This window comes from Abramis brama (assembly GCF_963993115.1).
Source record: "Abramis brama genome assembly, chromosome: 9".
Classification (NCBI taxonomy): domain Eukaryota; kingdom Metazoa; phylum Chordata; class Actinopteri; order Cypriniformes; family Leuciscidae; genus Abramis; species Abramis brama.
In genome coordinates, this window is record NC_139971.1 from 33,429,208 (window position 1) to 33,450,085 (window position 20,878).

Sequence of the window (20,878 nt, forward strand, 5' to 3'; positions counted from 1 at the left end):
TTTGTTTCTATCACATACAGCCAGTCTTTAACTCCCACATGAAATTGAGCACATAGACACATATGTGCATAGAAACCCTCATCCATATCCATATGTACATGCATATATATATCCACACATACCCACACCTACGTGCATACATACATACATACCCATATACATATACACATATACAGGTACATATACATACCTACATGCATATACAAACGCTTACATATATACACAAACGCATACATATACACACAAACAAATACACACTAACACTCTTTAACATGTCTGAAAAGGGGTTGGAAGAAGTAAACAACTTATTTAATCCTACCCCCTCTCCAGTATTCAAAACTTGCTTTTGCAATAATCATCCTGTTTCCAAAGTCTTATAATCTACGATAAAATAAAATAAAAATAATAATAAATAAATAAAAGAAAATTAATATGAACATAATATCAATAGAAAGTAATCTAATATTATTCTTATAGTAAATTCTAGAGCCTTGACTTCAAATCCTTATTCACAGTATAAGAATTCTCAGTATAAGAATTAAAACTCTTTGCAGAGAGGCCTGCCGCTCACCGGTCAGAGAGTGTTTGCAGAAACTGCTGTGACGGTGTATTAGATCACTACTGGACAGTTCTCATTTTTTGAAGTGCAGAGGTAGTCACCTTGCCAAGCACTCTAAAGACACAATAGAGCTTGTGTGCTGGTCTAGAAACACTGCCTTGCTTTTTCCAATCCACAGATTTCCCTTGGTGAAATAGGATGAGGTCAAACATCCCTGACAGTCCATGCCACAAACAGCCCTGCTGGACATTGCTGTTATGAGGTAGACATACTAGATGACACCTCAGATGCAGATGATACCACTGCACAGAATGGAGGCCTTGTTTCAAGACGACTTTCCTTACGTCTCTCATTGACCTCTGGTGACCTAGAAAAAGACCACAAAGCATTAAATGCCTCATATACTAATGATATTCACTTTCAGCAACACACTACATTCAGGTGAAATGTCCGTGTACTGCACTGAAAGCACATTTTTAGAGTGCACTGTGACTTCCTGCTATAGAGTGAATGTGTAACACATGATTGAGTAGGAAACTCACTGAGACAGCATGTCCACGGTTCTTTGTGTGGCTTTGGTTTTCTTGTGCTGAGGACCATACAGCATACTTTGAATATCCAGACACTGAAAGAGACAGATATAGGTGGTTAGCAAAACATTTGAGAACATGGGTGACAAGCTATACTCCATCTAAAACTACAAAATGCATGTATATTTTTTATATAAATACATAATGCATATTATATATATATATATATATATATATATATATATATATATACAGTGAGGAAAATAAGTATTTGAACACCCTGCTATTTTGCAAGTTCTCCCACTTAGAAATCATGGAGGGGTCTGAAATTGTCATCGTGCAATCATCGTCCACTGTGAGAGACATAATCTAAATGCTTCACAGTAGGGATGGTGTTCTTGGGATGGTACTCATCATTCTTCTTCCTCCAAACACGTTTAGTGGAATTATGACCAAAAAGTTCTATTTTGGTCTCATCTGACCACATGACTTTCTCCCATGACTCCTCTGGATCATCCAAATGGTCATTGGCAAACTTAAGACGGGCCTTGACATGTGCTGGTTTAAGCAGGGGAACCTTCCGTGCCATGCATGATTTCAAACCATGACGTCTTAGTGTATTACCAACAGTAACCTTGGAAACGGTGGTCCCAGCTCTTTTCAGGTCATTGACCAGCTCCTCCCGTGTAGTTCTGGGCTGATTTCTCACCTTTCTTAGGATCATTGAGACCCCACGAGGTGAGATCTTGCATGGAGCCCCAGTCCGAGGGAGATTGACAGTCATGTTTAGCTTCTTCCATTTTCTAATGATTGCTCCAACAGTGGACCTTTTTTCACCAAGCTGCCTGGCAATTTCCCCGTAGCCCTTTCCAGCCTTGTGGAGGTGTACAATTTTGTCTCTAGTGTCTTTGGACAGCTCTTTGGTCTTGGCCATGTTAGTAGTTGGATTCTTACTTATTGTATGGGGTGGACAGGTGTCTTTATGCAGCTAATGACCTCAAACAGGTGCATCTAATTTAGGATAATAAATGGAGTGGAGGTGGACATTTTAAAGGCAGACTAACAGGTCTTTGAGGGTCAGAATTCTAGCTGATAGACAGGTGTTCAAATACTTATTTGCAGCTGTATCATACAAATAAATAGTTAAAAAATCATATATTGTGATTTCTGGATTTTTTTTTTTAGATTATGTCTCTCACAGTGGACATGCACCTACGCTGACAATTTCAGACCCCTCCATGATTTCCAAGTGGGAGAACTTGCAAAATAGCAGGGTGTTCAAATACTTACTTTCCTCACTGTATGTATATATATATATATATATATATATATGTGGTCATAAGTCACAATGATTTGGGTTGTTTATGAATATATATATATATATATATATAATATATACTAATATAATATATATATAGTACAGTTGCTACACAGAATACTGAACAGTTCTAATAAAGAATTAATGTTCATTCTTTTAAAAGTGATGATTATCACCATTTTCATAAAGGATGGAAAGGCCTGGTGAAAAATAAATGGCTAGCTGAGCTTCAATACAGTCATAACTGTCTGTGAATGTGAAACTAAATTAATCAAAAAAGTTTGTATTTGTTACAGCTAAAATCCAAACCTAAGAAAGTAAGATTTAGTGCTCTGCTTTGTGGAGCTCAAAGGGTAGTGAACGGCTTAACTCTGATTTCACAGACATAGTAGAGAGGAGGAGTGCCTTTGGCACAGATATTATAGGATACCTGGCCAAGCCACTTCATTTCCTCAAATAAACCCACTCTCATTCACTTCTTCAAAACAACAGCAACGGTTAGGATGAAAAACACTCAAAATGACGACATGACAGCAGTCTTTCCATAAAAAGACAAAGGAAAGTACTGTTCAAAGTTTCCTTCAAGATTGAAAAGTCTCATTCCATGTTTTCATCACTTTCCACAGGCAAAAGTGATGTCATGGGGCCCACTTCAATGGGAAAACAGGGTTGCAGTGACTCTCAAAAGTGTGTGTGTGTGTCTTTATAAAAGGCTCTCAAAAAAGGACTGGATATTCACCTAAAGACTGCATAAAACATAATATACTATACTGTGTATATGATCTAACTTTATTATCGCTTATTTAAATCCCTGTTTCTGTTTTAACCACAAAACCCTGGCTTTAGGCCAAAGTCTAAAGTAAGAGTGTGTTGCTCTGCTGCAGCAGCTGTCATGATTACAGGAGAAAGAACATGATATGAGCTGCTCGAATCTGTCAGAGGTAACGGGGAAAGGTTAGTATCCTGAGGAAACGCTGAGTGTGGGACCACTGATTCACAACCCCAGAAATGGAGCCCTTCAATACAACAACAAAGCAACATAGCAACATAGCAACAGTGCTCGCTTACAGACAAGTGGGGACAGGTTTCCAAAGATCAACAGTCACCAAATTATCTCAGAGGGGGGTTTCAGTGTGACCGAATAAAAATAAAAGCCATATTTAGGACATACTAGGAGACAAGGATAATGCTGTAGCATCTTCTTACGGCATCAAATGTTAAGAGCGAAAGCACAAAAGAGAATGAATAACGTCACAAACGGGTGTGGTCGACTCCTGGAGGAGGACATCAAGTGAGCTGCCCAAGACACCAAGAATAACATTGTCCCATCTAAAAATAATCAAGCTTTAAATAAAGCTAGAGCTACCAAAACAAATGTTAACTTTGGTAACTTTATTACCTAAATAAAGTTACCATAATAAACATACTGTTCATTGTATACATGTAATAAAATTAATTTTAGAATTTGAGTGAAGACTATTTTAGAATACTATTTTTCTTCTAGTGGAAGGTCTCATGAAGGTCTCCTTTTAACAGCACTCAGCAATGCATCAATGGCCAAGAAAATGTCTACTTGCATCTAGAAGGACTAAGAACACAATGCTATTTTTTGGAACGTTTCATATCAGGAAAGGCGTCTATCATTCATGCTACCCTCCAAGATTAGAGCATAGCTCTGAGGACAGAAGCTGTTCAGATCTCTTTTTATGCTAACTGCAGTTGCACAGACTCTTTGCATGGAAGGATCTTGGTGAAATATATTGAACAAACTTTATTTGATAAACTATTTTATACCATCAGAATTCCATGTAGATGTAGCATCAAATTCAGCAAAATGATGATGTATATATTGGGTTTGTCCGAAATCGCATACTCTCTTGAGTAGGTACTTATTTTGAATAAGTACATTCTATATAGTATGAATGTGTAGTATGAACGTAATCTGGAACGAAATTACATTCATCATGTTGCCCTTATCATGTGACCTACCAGTGTCAGTTAACAGTACTGTGAATTCAGACATACTACTTTTGTCACATAATGTTTTTCGCCTACTATATAGTAGGGAAGAATGCGATTTTAGATGCAGCCTTAATGTCACAATGTAATGGAAGTAGAAACTGATTTTTTCTTTTGTATAGTGCTGTACTGAAAAAAAAAAAAAAAATGTTTTATACTGTTTTATCCATCGGTTGTTAACTGTATAGAAGCAAATCTGAATGCGAGTTTGCAGTCGTCAGTCGATTATAAGAAAGCAGCGGGATAAATGATTGGAAGAGTGTGGCATACATCACCAGGGAAATGTTTAATTAAAAAAAATTATAATAATTTGAACATGCATAAATTAATTATTCACATTAAGATCAAAAACATGCATTTAGAAAATAGAGAGGGTGAATTTTTGTTTTGTGCTGACTTTAGTATACCTGTGATGTTTGATCATAAATACATTGCAGAACTGTTTTACTAGATACTGAATGTGATATGTAACACACGGATATTTATGAATAAGGTACGAGTAAATATCATTAACAGCTAACAGCCAACTCCTACAGCATAGTGATCATGTATTAGATTTGATTCACCTTCTTGAGTGTCCGGTAGGCATGTCTCATCTGACCCCGTGTCATCTCCACTCCACCAATCAGCTGCAGCGCTTCTGCCACTTCTGCACTCAGTTCACCAAACGTGCTCTTCTTAAGGGACAGAGACTCTCTTTGGATCTCAGCGCAGCTCTGAAAAACAAAAACGCACAAATACTCCTTAAAAAAGTAGCCTTTCGGTATAAAAGATAATCCCAACTTAACCACCATAATATGACATGTCTCCTCCAAAATTTTGAATACTGATGAATTATCATCAATGTTGAAAACAGTTGTGCTGCTTACTAAAAAAATTGACTTTTTTCAGTATTTGTTATTTATACTATATACTAAACTAAATGCTATATATAGTATATTGTGATAAATACTATACAGAAAATCCCACTGATTTTAAAGGAGCTGTATGTAAGAAATGTATTTCAATTAATCATAAAATGGCCCTGATATGTCACTAGACATTAAGAAACCATGTTCATTTCAAATACTTATATCACTGACAACAGTAGTCCGGCCAGGATATTGTCATTTAAAAAGTGAAGTTGCAGCCCTCAACTGATGTTGATGTTGTCATCTTGTGTTTTGGCCTGAAGTGCCACCCTCCACCTATCTACCAATCACGAAGTCAGTAGTGTTTCGGCATCCGGGTTGCCAGCTCTGCTCTAGTTACCACAGCTACGTAGCAGCATACGTTCCTGCTGGATCCTGCAGCCTATCTGGCAACCTCGAGTCAGGGGGGAGGGGGAGGGGATACACCGCTCTACAGTAATTTGAAAGTGACTGCAGTACCAGTTTTGGCCACAATCTTACATACGGCTCCTTTAAATTTCTTCGCAAAATGTACACAGTAATTATATTATCACCCAGCTCTAATCTGCTAAATGCTACTAAGCATTAAGAGATTAATGTATTATAAACATTAACAAGATTTTGTGCAAAGCTGCTTTGAAACAGTTTATTGTAAAAAGTGCTACACAAATACCTGAGTAACTTTTAAATAATATATATAGTTCAAATATAAAGCTCCATATATTTTCCGTAATATACACCATATCCAGAAGAATTTGAAGCTGACCTCCTGTTGTCCCGTGAGTAGGAGGAAATGACTGAAGTCATCTTGGGCAGATAGGGTGAGTGTGTCCTGTGGGCCTAATGCACTTCTATATGCACTTATACACTCCTCAAAAAAGTGTGCAGCTGAATCTATTGAAATGGGAAAAGAGATGCACATAATTACACTTCCCCCAGTTCCCCTTGAAGAGCTACTCCAGCAGTCATATTTTTCAGTTGATTAGCTGAGGGTCACCTTCAAGTCTTTACTGCTGTACTTGTTATGCAGGGCAGCGACAACAAAGCTACGCTTATGTACAGGCTGCTAAACACTTAGATACAGTGTGATCCAACGCGATTCACTTCAACGACAAACTCCAAACGTTGCATCAAGTGTTTCTCAAACATGTCCTGGGGACAACCCCACCACTGCACATTTTGTATGTCTCCCTAATCTAACACACCTGGTTCAACTCAGCTCATTGGTAAAGACTGCAATACTTGGGCTACATCTACATTAATCTGGATACATTTGAAAACAGCATTTTAGTTGCAAAACGCTTCCCAGTTTTCAATCATTTTCCAAATGTTGCTCATCCACACCAAAACATCTGAAAATGCTTAAATCTCCTCACTGCGCATACATAAATCATAATAAAAGCTCACAAGATGATACAGAGAGAGCAGACATATAAAAGTTCTCACATCTGGCATGATCTATTTATTAGCAAAATATCTCACCAATCATAGTTGCGTCCAGGTTGCACTCAAAATCGTATGGTCTAAATGCACTTGTCATCATGTTTTGCTTGCAGGACAGCAATTTTTAGAGTTAATTTTCTGTCATCTTTGCAGGAATGTAATATGAAGGTTCGACAAAGGAACATTTATCTTTAGCAACACTATGAAAGTAAATAGCAGGCACAAAAATGCCGGTATAACCAAAGATATTATTGGTACAATATGCGTCACATGACTAAATGTGTCTTTGATTTCAAATACCTCCATTTTCACAGTCCATAACATGACAACAATGCGAAAACTGTGTTTTCATATCTATCCCCAAAAAAAGCTGTCTTCGTTAACTAAAACACCGTCTCAGTGTGGATGGAAGGCCAAAACGAAGAAAAAACAAACTTTAGTGTGGACAAGGCCTTGAATTGGGTGTCTGATGAGGAACATCCAAAATGTTCAGTTTGAGAAGCACTGATCTAAAGGACAGAATTATTTTTGATCACATTACATATTTAATTAAATTTCTACAATACTATTGACTTCATAACACATCTCATAACTTCTGTGATGCTCAGGGCCTAATTAAACCCAGTTCAGAAAGACTATTGTGAGTGCATTCTGTTACCGTTGTGATGAGGCTCTGAAGTGGAAGAGTAGGCCAGAGCCAAGCTGTGAGCGATCTGGGCCCCTTCCAGACCCCCAGGACTCTGACTAAGAGCAATGGAATGAGCCTGCAGAAGAGGGAGAGAGAGATACAGAGATTTGAATACAGATATATCACATATCAGACCCACCCTGAAGCATAGGAAACATTAATCATTTCAGGCTTTAAATAATTCTGTGGTCCAGTTTTAAAAACCATTAGACAGAGGATGTCAAAAACATAACCCATGGTCCAAATATGGCTTGTGGAGGATCTTATCCCATGCAATGATTTGAGGAAAATAATAAAAAAATAACATTCCTGTCATTCCTGAAATATTCATAATATTCTATATTTATATGTTGCAATTGCATAAAGTGGTACAGACTTTTGTTTAGTCTTTTTTTCCCCCGTTCTAACTTTGTATTAATGTTTGGTTCCAGGTGGAGTTATCCAGTCAGCTCTTTTTTGACAATACCGTCACTTGATTAATATTTCCTAATTACTCATGTTATACACTATTGTTCAATTTGGGTTCGGTAATTTTTTTTAATGTTTTTAATCCTTGTATGCTCAATTTTAAATAAACCTTCTATTTTAATATATTTTAAAATGTAATGTATTCCTATGATGTCAAAAGCTGAATTTTCAGCATCATTACTCCAGTCTTCAGTATCACATGATCCTTCAGAAATCATTCTAATGTGCTGATTTGCTGCTCAAGAAACCTTTCTTATTATTTTCAATGTTGAAAACTACATAGGACGTTTTTATGTCTTTACTGCCACTTTTGACCAATTAAATTCATCCTTGCTGAATAAAAGTATTACTTTCTTTAAACTTCTGAATAGTAACATATATACATAATCTAAAGGCCTCTGGTTAGTAGTAAACTACATATGCTTTGTTTCTTTTTTACCTCAATATTGGTGATTAAAGCAAGATAAAGGTGATTATGGAGCATGTATTTAATACACCAAACACCAAAAATGGGTTTGACAGCACTGCACCTCTCCTCTGCTTTAATATGAGTTGGAATCTCGGGAATTTACCTGTAGGAGATGCTCAATGGCTCTATCCAGATGTCCCTGTGCCTGTTCAATGGCTGCCATGTTTCTGTAAACAAAGCAGATCCGACTGAGCTGAGCTCCTTCCCGAAGCAGCTCCAAGGCTCTTTCACATTGACTGAGGGCCTTCTCAGGCCTTCCCTGCCGCTGGTACACCCTATACAACACACCACATGCACACAGACACAAAGATGTCATTTATCATGAAATCAATCCACAACGTCATATACAACACACTGTTGACCTTACTTGTGCATGCCATCATAATAAGAATGGCTAGTCTGTAATGCCAGTCATGGGCAAAAATGCCAGAACAATGAAAGGAAGAAGGTCGAGAAAAGGGAGTCCTGTTCAATGCAAACTGGTTAAAAACAGGAAGAACCGCTGTGTATTGCAAAAGCACGGTGGTACTAGCTCTGAACCTTTAAAGAGCGTCCGTTTCTTTTATTAAGATGTGGAGTGCAGCAAATCCAAACATGCCCTGCAGTGCTGTACTCAATACACAAGAGCTCATGTCTTTATTAGGTCTGATTCTCCACTCTCAATATCAGCCTGAAGGCATTCGGTCTCACTCCTGAGCAATGCACAGAAAACTGACTGCTGTCTGCTATCTGTGTAGAAATGAAGTACAGAAGACTGTTCTATAAAAAGTATTGTTTAAGTTGCTAAACTGATTTTTAAAGACAGAAAGTCGGTAAGATTTGTAATGTTTTTGAAAGAAATCTCTTATGCTCACCAAGGCTGCATTTATTTGGCCAAAAATACAGTAAAAAACTGTAATATTGTGAAATATTGTTGTAACTTAAAATAACTGTTTTCTAATTGAATATGTTTTAAAATGAAATGTATTCATGTGATGGCAAAGCATTACTCCAGTCTTCAGTGTCACATGATCCTTTAGAAATCATTTTAATTTGATTTTGTGCTCAAGAAACATTTCTTAATATTATCAATGTTGAAAACATTTTTGTGGAATCCGTGCTATTTTCCCCCCAGGATGCTCTGATTAATAGAAAGCCGAAATAACAGCATTTATTTTAAATGGATATCTTTTTTAACAATATAAAAGTCTTTACTGTCACTATTTTTTGTTACTGTGTAGTTACTGTAAAGTTTTGGTTAAGGGTTAAATGTAAAAAATAAAAATCCCAGATTTTTATTTGGATCTCTTGGCTCTCACTGTACATAACTATACCATGATGCTTCTCTCTGATGTGGGCAGGTGTGTAGCACTGGGCTATATGGAGACATACATCACCACAGGGAGATCCCATATTTCACCAATCCATCTTGTTAAAAGCCTTGAGCCTTTCCAGAGTCATCCACTCTAATGGATCACTAACTCAATTTCCCCATCTCAGAGGGAATAGCCTGCTCATGCAGCATCCTTGTCCCATCAATACAAGGCTAGTAAAAAATAAAGTTGCATCACAAACATAGGTTATAATTGATAAGTGGATATCCCATGATGCCACTCTAAATTAGCAAACGGAATTTGATGATGGAGATGGTTTACATTACACATAATCTGTAAGTATTCACCCATATCTGCGTAATTTGATGATGATGGAGCTGTAAACATGTCTTATCTTAAATAAGGTTTAGATTTTAGGAGTCAAAGCTCTTAATCAGAATGTCCAATTGGATTTACTGCAATCAGTGAAAAACGCTCAAGGGCAAGATTTAGAGCACGACTCCACCAAGGTTTTCTCATAGTAGTCTGTGTGTACGCTGGAGCACCCTGGCAACTTTTCAGGGCTGCATCAGAAATTCCAGACTATGGGCCTCCTTTTAGGGGCAGCGGGACATGCAGCATGAATGTGCCAACTCTATTGCAGCGCTGCCTGGGGACACAAACCTAAACACGTCCTGTATTATGCCACGCAGTGCCAGCGTAATACCAGCCATCCTCTCAGGCATCCTCTGTGGGAGGAGAGATATAATCTGCGAGGAGAAATCTGATTTAATGTCCGTTGTGCAGGGGCGTAATGCAATTAGGGATTTTTACATGAACTGCCAAGTAGTCCCCCAAGCCTTCTGCTTAGTAATTGTTAACAGACCAATATTGACGTAGACTGTGTTTGAAAGAATTCAGGCTTGATGGAGAGTAGTGCCAGAAAAAATGGGGGAAAACAAACACAGAGCAACAGAAAAGACATCGTTGCCTTTAAAAAAAAAAGAAACACTGATTACTTCAGACTGTTTTAACAACACTCCAAGTTTAGCTCAGCTTAATGGTAGGGTAGGCAAAGTTATTCATAAAAACTTTTTGCTATAGAACTGGTTTAAAAAATATTTAAAAAATGTACATTTATATTCTGTGGAAGTCTCAGGTCCAAAAAGCGTTCGTCCAATCACTGCATTCGGTCCGAATGTAATAATAGGGTGTCATACCTGCCTGTCAACCTGTATTTGCATACCTTCACGCAGACATCACACGTTGTCAGCGTGTTCCATGAGGCTATGCAGAGTTGTAGACAGTAACAGAGTGCCGCGAACAAACAGCAGCCGCCTTTTACAGTTCCTCCTGAACCAAAACAACAAGCTTATGCTGCATTCACGCCATAACTACTATAATTAAGAGATGGCAACCCATGACATTCTACTTGGACAGTGTTGGGAAAGTTCACTTTCTACATGAACTAGTTCAAAGTTCAGTTCACAAATTTTAAAATGAACTAGTTCAGTTCATAGTTCATACTCAAAATTTTGAACTAAGTTCACAGTTCCAAAAATGAACTAGTTCATCGTTCTTTTTTTCCATGTTGCTGCGAGATAATATTTTTCAAAATTATTGCCACAGCCCATATAGAATCAAAGACAATTATTTTATCAGTTTTAACACTGAAGCTATGCGTCAGATTTTTTCCCATTGTTGGAAAGTTTTCTTTCATCGACGCAAGACCAGGAGACAGTTGGGATCGCGTTCAACAGAAGTTATTCTTTATTGAGAACTGTACGTTGCTGCAGTACTTCCAACATTATCTAACTCTAATACAGTATGCATTGTAGTTATATACATTCCAAGGGGGAGGGATTACATAGAGGTGGAGACTCTGAACAAAGCATGCAAATGAAGTAGGAACACACCCTACTCTGAGAGCACTACCAGTCCAATTGAATCAGCATAACTATTCAAATGCTGATACTGGCCAGGAACTCCGGTTCCAAGGGCCATCCCAGAGCCATTAAAGACAAACTTTATCAGTTTATATACTATTGCAGTGGAAAAACTAAATTAAACATTTAATAAATTTGTAATCCTACACCATCCTCACCGACCTTTTCATAAAACTCGTTTAAATGATCATACGACGCCTCTTTGCTGCTTTTTGTTTTGATTTGTAACGTAAGTGATGAATCGTTCATGAACGATCCATTCATTGCGTCTGTCATGTGACAAATGAACGAAAGACTCGGAAGGTAAAGTAATTATTTATGTTCCCTGTAAACGATTTTTGACTGCATTATAATGATTTCTTAATTCAGAATATGATCAAGATTGCGTAGGTGGATGTGTTCTGGGAATTTGCCAGTTAATAGTATAACATTTAAAGCCCCTTAAATGAACGAAATGACTCGAAAAAAGATTTGTTCATTTTGATGAACGAGATCGAACAAGAGAGTCAGTAGACACTGGTGGCTGGTTTTGCCAGATCGGGTGTTTTTTCTGCTACATATTAAGGCCGGTTTACGGTGTGTTTTAGCCGGGTTTTCGACTGGAAGGCTCTATAGAAATCTGGCACTCTGTTGAACGAAGTTAAACTGAGAGAGCGTGCCGTTCATAGACACCAGAATGAACAAGTTCACAGTAACGTTCATCAGGCAGTAATACAGTACGTTCAGTTCACGTTCACTCAAAATATGAACGAGTTCATGAACTATCGTTCAATGAACGCGTTCAGGCACAACACTGTACTTGGAGCCGGTCAATGCTGAAATGAATCTGCAGCAGTCAGGTGGTACATGTCAGAGCTCTGTAAGTTATTTACGTTCATTATTATTGTAATGTTATGTGCTTTGAGGTGATTTAACGCCGTCCATTTGTGACGTTTTGCAGAATCTGCTTTGGCTGAGCGCGTTCATGTGTTTTGGAGGAGGCGTGGCTCTGAAGGGAGGGGGTGGGATCTTATGACTTTAAAGCTAGCATGCTATTGCTAACCTCTCTGAAACTGCCTACCCTATCTTTAATTTACAAGATAACCAAAGAAAACAGAGCAGTGGTTTAAAGGGATGTGTTTGATATATATGTAGATCGACCATTTTTGACTGTCAAAATGCTGGCGGACACAGCTACAGTGATTTGTTCAAAATCTTTCTTTTAAGTAAACTCTGTGTTCTCAATGCTCGAGTTCATGTGTAGAGCCCCTGGTGATACTTTGAGCAAAGTTTCATGTTGTGTCGAGCCTTCTTAGTGTTTTAAAAATAGCGATTTTTGATGCTATCATGGAAGTGCCCCAAGCACTCCCATTCAAAAGGCAATTTGACCGAAAACAAAAATACAGTCAAACTTAAAAGTGGCGTTTCTATTCTAATTATGCTTCAAAATGAAAGTTTGCCTTGGGTAGATTAACAAAAAAACCCTAGGTTGCATTTTGGCGAGAATTACCCTTTAACTGCAGAAGAAAAAATTAATACATGGTGAACTATCCCTTTAATACTGTCTTTTTTTCTTTAAGACGCAGGTTTTCTATCAGCCATCAAGTGGATGTTATAGGCGGCTACATATATGGAAAAAAAACACCTAACCCTAAAACAATTCTAACAAAAGGTTTCGCAGCTGTTTTTGTAGTATTAGGTGTCCTTAATAACATACTAAAAGTTTACCAAAGTTTGACCACTAGAAAGGTGTAATTTTCAAGATGCCGTCCAAGATGGGCAGGAAGCCCTTAAAATATCCTAACTCCTTCATTATTTGACCTACCCAAGTAATCTTGGTGTCTAACCCCATGTTTTCTGGGTCTATGAATCCATTGGACTTGTCTAAATTGCACTGACATGATTACATACTTATGGAATACATGATTTTGTGAGATAACTGTAAGGTTTTATCTTTGTTTGGGGTGAACCAGAGATATAAACGATTTAGCCTATGTCATGTAACTCCTACTCAGTACGTGTTTTTGGACACATACCCTTTTTTTGCTAAAACACAGACTTGACATTCAATGTAAAAGTTATTGCACCCAAAAGTAACTTAAATTGGAGTTGTATAACTTCATATAATCATAAACTTTGTATAATCATAAACAACTCTGAATTAGCCCGAACAGAGGCCTGTGTGTGAACCCTCTAAAATGGTCACTCATTTCAATTTGAATAAGGTAATACATATGTAATACATCCTCTATAGATGTTTTTGAGTATAAAGGTGGCATTATACTAAACCTCAGGTTAGATATGCCTTTGGGGGAAAGGCGTATCAGTATCGGGTCCTTCCATTTGGTCCAGCTTTGGCTCCGCGGACATTCTCCAAGTGCATGGATGCAGCTCTGGCCCCCTTGAGGCTCCAGGGCATCCGTGTACTAAATTATCTAGACGACTAGCTCATTCTGGCTCATTCCAGAGAGTTGGTGTTTCGTCACAGGGACGTCATTCTCCACCACGTCCGGTCTCTTGGTCTCAGGTTGAATGCTCAGAAGAATGTCTTAACTCCTTCTCAGCAGACCACTTTCCTGGGTGTCCAACTCGATTCTCTCTCGATGCAGGCCCATCTGGCCCCTGCTTGAGTTTCCAGTCTCCGTGCGTGCTTGGCCCGTTTCAGGCTCGGCCATCATGCAGCGGTGGGCATATGTCGCAGGCTTCTGGGGCTCATGGCAGCAGTCTCTCCTGTGCTGCCCTTGGGTCTCCCTCATATGAGACCATTCCTGTGCTGGATGAAACTCAGGGGCATCCGCCCTTCTTGGTCTGCCTTCCGCCTGCTGAGAGTGTCGCGCAGTTGCCTTCACGCTCTTTGGAGGTGGAAAGACTCACCCTTTTTACTTCAGGGGGTCAAGATGGGTGTAGTTTGCCGTTGGCAGGTTGTCATGACGAACGCCTCTTTGACTTGTTGGGGTGCGGTCTTCGAGGGCAGACCGACGTACGATGTTTGGATGGGCGAGCTTCTCTCGTGGCACATAAATTGCCTCAAGTTGCAAGCTGTCTCTCTGGCCCTGGATCAATTTCTCTCGGCCCTGATGGACTCATGTCATTGTCAGGACGGACAACATGGCAGTGGTGTCCCATGTAAATCACCAGGGGGGCTCGTGGTTGCGCACCCTCGACAGGCATGTGCACCGCCTCCTCCTTTGGGCTCAAGACAGGTTTCTTTCGCTGAGAGCAGTTCATGTTCCAGGGGACCTGAACATCGCAGCAGACTTTCTGTCGAGACAGAAGCTCAAGTCGGGGGAATGGATGTTGCACTGCTAAACAGTGGCTCTAATTTGGAGCATGTTTGGCAAGGCGGACCTCTTTGCGTCGCAGAGCTCGACACAGTGCCCCCTATGGTTTTCCCTGTCTCAGCTCATCCGACACCTCTGTGGATAGATGCCCTCGCTCATCCGTGGCTGGAGTTGAGACTGTATGTATTCCCTCCGGTCAAGCGAATCCCTGCAGTCCTTTGCAGAGTGAGGGAATGTGGGATCTTCCTCCTTCTGGTAGCCCCATTCTGGCCACCCCAGACGTGGTTCTCGGAACTGAGCTCCCTGGTGGGGGAGTCCCCTTGGCAGATTCCTATCAGGAGAGATCTGCTGTCTCAGCTCCAGGGCAGGAATTGGCATCCTTGACTCGAGATATGGAGGCTGTGGGCGATAAGAGGCAATCGCTAGCGACAGTGGCGTCTGGTCTTCCCGCTGATGTTTAGGAGACCATTGATAACGCTCGTGCGCCTTCTACTAGACTGCTGTATTTCTCTAAGTGCAAGGTTTTTGAGTATTGGTGTTCGGCTCATGCAGTGGACCCTGTCAGCTGCCCGGTCGGTTCAGTGCTGGAATTCCTGCAGGATAAATTTGTGGCTGGAGTGGCTGCAACTACCTTGAGAGTTTATGTCAGCTATCGCTGCCTATCGGGAGTCAGACGAGGTCCCCTTAGGTAAACACTGTCTGGTCTCCTCGTTTAAGCGTGGAGTTAGACACTTGAGGCCTGCACGTCCTATTAGTGTCCCCACCTTGGATTTATCAGTTGTTCTGGAGGGGCTATTAGAGCCTTCCTTTGAACCCTTGGAGTCAGCTCCGGACCGGATTCTTACTCTCTCAAGGTGGCACTTTTGTTAGCGTTGGCCTCTCTCAAGTACGTGGGGGATCTGCAGGCTCTTTCTGTGAGTGAGCCTTATATGGAGTTTGCCCCAGGTCTTGTGAAGGTGTTTCTATGGCCTAGACCTGGTTATGTCACCAAAGTTTTGTCCACGTCATTCCGCTCTCAAGTTGCGCCACTGAGGAGGCGCCCGCGCCATCAGCCAATGAATTGGTGTGATTCTATACGGGTTCTGACAATCAGCACATGCCTTCACGTGGCTGCCCTGTTTTGACTAATTTGACAGTACCACACAGTTCTAATGAATTTATTCTTTATTGGAATCAAAAGAATGGTTATGAACCACAGAAACCACCAACACTAGGCAAAACGATATGAGAAAGGAGAAATATGCAATTACTTAAGACGAGACACGGCAGGCAAAAGCATAATTTTTTTTTCACTGGTCAATTTTGAGCTTTTGGGATATTTGTCTTCAATAAAATGTCTTCTTTCAGACTTGTGGCGAAAAAGAGTCTGAAATACACATTTAGGTCTTTATTTTACTACACTTTGTCTGTTTCCGTCTGTAGATTTCTCATAAATTCAACAAAAGTTGGCGTTCTAAATCATCCTGCTGCTCCGCGATTGCTGGAGCACCCTGCACCCTGTCATCACATACACCGTAATTTTTTTCCCATCTAATATGTGAACACAATAAACAAATTATTTTGAACCTGGCTTTATCTAATACTCAGATTTCGGTTTTTTTATATATATAATGCAAATAAGCGCATATTTAATTAGATAATGCCTAATTTGCATATTTAAACATTAAATTACAGAAAACTTGTAATACATTTTTTTTCTCATCTTAATGTAGACAATCAACTGGGAAAGTTTCATGGTGATATCTGCTAGTTAAAAATTTTACCCTATTCACCTGTAGTGTCTCGCCTTAAGGGAAATTTTACTTATTTTTTGCATAAATATGCTTGTAACCAATTGCTTTAATATATAATTGTACTTGTAATCACTTATCTATCATGCAAATATGTTAATTAGAATATTACATGGCCCAAACATGTATCAGGCACCAGTATTCCTGGTCTAGGAGGAATACAAAGGAGTAATGGTCATTTTAAGGGTCCTGACGGCCGCCATTTTGAAAATGGGGCCTTTCTTGGAGTCAAACTTTGGTAAACTTTTAGTATGTTTTTAAGTACATCTGATACTACTGTAAACCACTGAGAAACCTTTTGTTAGAATTTTTTTGGGGTCAAGCCATATTTGCAGCTGACTATTAAGTGGATGGATGATTTTACATTGACAAAAATGACACACTTAACATTTTAAGCTTTTCTTTGTTCACAGGGTTAGAGTGTGAAAAGACATAGGAGGAACACACTTCACTTTTGAGTTCTCTCAAGGCCAAAAATCCCAACCAGCAAGTCTCGAACAAGGGCTGATGTAAATATGTGCAGAGATTCATGTCAGATATGCTGACTCTGATGTTCGTTCGCTCTTTGCCTCCATCCGGATTAAAAAGCTGTAAGCGTGTGTCATTGTTTCAGGGTTTTGTGGTGGTATGTGTTGATAGCGCAGGCTCGCTCATTTCAAATATGTCAACACTAGCTTTACAGTCAAAGGCAGAAGAATTAGAAAGCTTTCATCACAATTCGCATATGCACATTCTTGCGGGACCATGAAACCAGCTGACAAACTGATGAAAACACAACCTGCTAAGGGTAGTAAAACAAAGAAATCCTGACATCATATTATAAATACATAATAAATGAGCTTTACTACATAGCAGTTTAACTTCTCTCACACATATGCCCTTACATAACAAAGAGCAGCAGTAATAAAACCTGAGATGGCCCAGGGAGATACTGTCGCTCTGCACTCACAACATAAACACAGCTGGCAGACAAACCACAGTCGTTCATTGTCACAGTCAAGCTTGGTGAGACCAGCCATAATAAACACTGGGATCAATACAAGCTATTGAACAAGTTAATCAAGTCCTCCTGTGGGAACTATTCCCCCCGAGAAACAAAAGATCTTTGAATTCACAAATAAAAATCATTTAATGTGAACAAAGTAAACCTGCTGAATTTCTGCATAGTAAATCCTTTGCTTTATGTATGGTTAATAAACTGATGTAAGTGACGTTGTGTTTTGCATTGCAAGATTTTCATGTAGTTAACTCTCAAGATCAATGTTTACAGATGCTTTTCTACTCTGCTCTGAATGTGGCCAACCTGGAGACATTCATATTAAATGTGTGAGCTTCACAGGCACTCAAATATATGATAATAAAAGATAAAAACATCATTCTGTTTCTATTTATCCTTCACAAGCAGTGGCCAACGTGAAATTCATCATAAGCTTCGATTCTGTTGTGGATGAGGAGCACCACCTTGTGGTGAAAAAGACACTTTATACTGTTGATATTAGCTTGCGGTCCTAATGAAGTGCAGAAGAGACAAAGCCCTTAAAGAGTAAACACTTAAACAGTTTCTAAATAAATGTAGCATAACAACAAATTCTGATGCATATATGAAAAACATGGATTTAAATCTGAACCTGATATTTGAAACTGCAGAAGTCAAGAGAAATAAATAGTCCACAGCATGTGATTCACCATAGTGCTTTGTGTGACTATCAATGCGGACTCGGCTGCCATGTCATATTTCAGGCCTGTATACAATTTCATGTGTTTATTATGCCATAAAAAGACTGTGAAATTGATTGAATTGTTTCTAAGGGTAATAATTACAAAATGAATCTCTCTTCTCCTAGTCCTAGACTTTATGATTTATGCAGTTATATTTAAAAGGAAGGCAAAGACCTCAGCACTTCTCTAAAAAGGGGCAGGAATTTATATACTAGTCTTTTAGAGTTGGATTGTCTCTCTCGTTAGTCCAGCTATGTCATTAGAGTCAGCCATTACAACAATTAAGATTAAAATGGACCCATACCTTGCTAAATTTGTAAATATTTCATACTCAGTGTCCACTCTGTCCTCCTTTCCCATGGCTTCTTGTGCTACAATGTCTCCCATGACTATCTCTGCCTTCTGAAAGCTTGACTCAGCCTCTGCTAAGGTTCACATAGTTAAGAACTCATCAGTGGTGAATTAACATATTACTACCATCAGTACATTATTTAAAGCAAGGTCTGTATTACTTCAAAAAGAGTTCAATAATATCACACACACACACATATATAAGATTTGAACAGTTAAGATGCACTATGTATACGACGGCATTAGATTTTTGTAAACAAGGATATTTTCCAAGCACTAGAGCAGCGCTTCCAAGAGTCTGATGTATGGTAAGGAAGCAGTTGAGGCAGCTCACTCTCTCCTCCTGCTGGCTGGAACTGAGTACTTCAAGTGCTTGGGACGCATGTTCTTGTGCCTGATGTGCCCAGCCTGGGAAACAGGAGGTCATAAATGTTAGGAGATGGTTAACGTATTATAAATGGCTGCCTAAGAAATCAATTTGCATGATTCACAGTCAATGCAGGGTTTATTTTTCAATAATAACAAGCTGTATGTTATTCTTTCTTCTATCTTTTTAAATGCATTAAATAATGAACAATTTTACCTTTGTATTGCAAATAGGCTTTAGCCAGTCTTGACTGGGCTTGGGCCACTGCAAAATGTTCATTTCCATAAACCAGTCTGGTCAGTGCAAGGCAACGCACAAGCTCCTGGATACAGAGGTCATGCTGCAAAGTTTAAACAAGCATAAAACATTAAACTAGAGAAATGATAATGATCAGTAATTGTTGATGTACTGGAGATTAAGATTATGCCTGGTGTGCTATATGACAGGGATTTTCAAACTGGGGTCTGGGGCCCCCAGGGGACCACAAGAAAGTGCTAGGGGGTCTGTGGATATATGTTTAGAGGAAAACAGTGTAAAAAAAAATGTAAATAAATAAATAAAAGGATATTCAAATAAATATAAAATGCATATTTTATATAAATTAATAAAATAAGTAACAAATACTAGATACAAATGAAACAAATTATATTAATAAATAAATAAAAAAGATTCAAATTAATTGTAAAAGTTAAATTAAAAAAGAAATAGATTAAAATAAATAATAAAAATTAGATAAAAATAAACAAGTAATACATAAAATACAATATGTCCCTCGCAAGAAAATGGTCATATATGGGGGCCCATGGCATCTAAAAGTTTGAAAACCCCTGCTTTATGTAATGATAATAGATCATACTGAAATGTTGGGGCACTGATAAGGTTACATAAATCAGTAGGACAATACAACATTAGAGTGTGAGATATGTATTTCGGAATATAAGATTATTCCATGTGTACCTCTTCATTATCAGCCAAGGACTGAGCTCGTCTCTCACAAAGTGATAGTTTCTCTGCAGGATTCATCTTACTGTAATTCTTCACATCTTCTTTCTGCAAGATTATTGTTGAATCTGCATCCTTCAAGGATTCTCCTGAACTGCAACTGCTGCTCATGTTGAAGCTGGTGAATCTGTAAAAGTTTAGAGCTTGGTTGTGTCTCTAAATATAATTAACTGGATACTTAGTAGTTCTGTGCAGGTAGGCAGTTTACTAGGTTTTGATAAACATCCCTCTTTGGGTGCATGGCAAAGAGATGCACTGGAAGTGAATGGTCACTGAGACTGTTGGTCTCTCTCTAACATTCTGTCTAACAATTTCTTTTGTTTTAGGTTTTAAACAACATTAAGGTAAGTCAACTATGACATATTATTGCTTTTTGGGTGAACTATCTCTTTAACAGCAGCAGGAAAATGGATACATACGATTCATCCAGTGCAGTCTCAGGACATCTCTGCTGTGGTGCGCGAAACGATCCGCTGTGCGGTGCCAGGCTCATTTTAATGGAGAAGGCAAATACAACTCAGATGTTATTTTACAAGCAGACATTTGATTAATAATGAGTTCATTTGACATCAGTTTTTAAAAGACTGCAATGGTCTTTTCAAATACACTAAACGTAGAGCTGCGCAACCGAGTAACGAATATCACGAAAACCCAAACAAACGCTGTGATTGGTTGACTCATACACATGGGTGAGTCATGTGACTCTCAATCTCTTCAAATCGACCCATGCAGTTTACTGTATGTTCTTACGATTTCAGTATTTTTGA

At 38.9% G+C, this 20,878-nt stretch overlaps 1 protein-coding gene across 1 annotated transcript; it reads right to left on the reverse strand.

Annotated features, from left to right (window-relative positions):
- Positions 1-59: 59 nt before the first annotated feature.
- Positions 60-20,751, reverse strand: ttc23 (tetratricopeptide repeat domain 23). Its single transcript, XM_084123583.1, has 11 exons — positions 20,531-20,751; positions 20,067-20,238; positions 19,326-19,449; positions 19,009-19,150; positions 18,696-18,821; positions 8,488-8,659; positions 7,418-7,523; positions 6,083-6,210; positions 4,993-5,142; positions 1,102-1,184; positions 60-926 (listed from the first exon to the last, which is right to left on the reverse strand). The coding sequence occupies exons 1-11, from the start codon at positions 20,602-20,604 to the stop codon at positions 815-817; spliced, it is 1,389 nt and encodes a 462-aa protein (XP_083979709.1). The 5' UTR covers positions 20,605-20,751; the 3' UTR covers positions 60-814.
- Between the last annotated feature and the right edge of the window lie 127 nt (positions 20,752-20,878).

Excerpts from the sequence above, each read along its gene's own strand:
- ttc23 (XM_084123583.1), bottom strand. The coding sequence starts at position 20,604 with ATGAGCCTGGCACCGCACAGCGGATCGTTTCGCGCACCACAGCAGAGA. Across the intron at positions 6,211-7,417 it reads TTCAGAGCCTCATCACAACG|ATTCAGCTGCACACTTTTTT; the intron begins GTAACAGAATGC and ends CCATTTCAATAG. Across the intron at positions 927-1,101 it reads ACCGTGGACATGCTGTCTCA|GTCACCAGAGGTCAATGAGA; the intron begins GTGAGTTTCCTA and ends GTCTTTTTCTAG.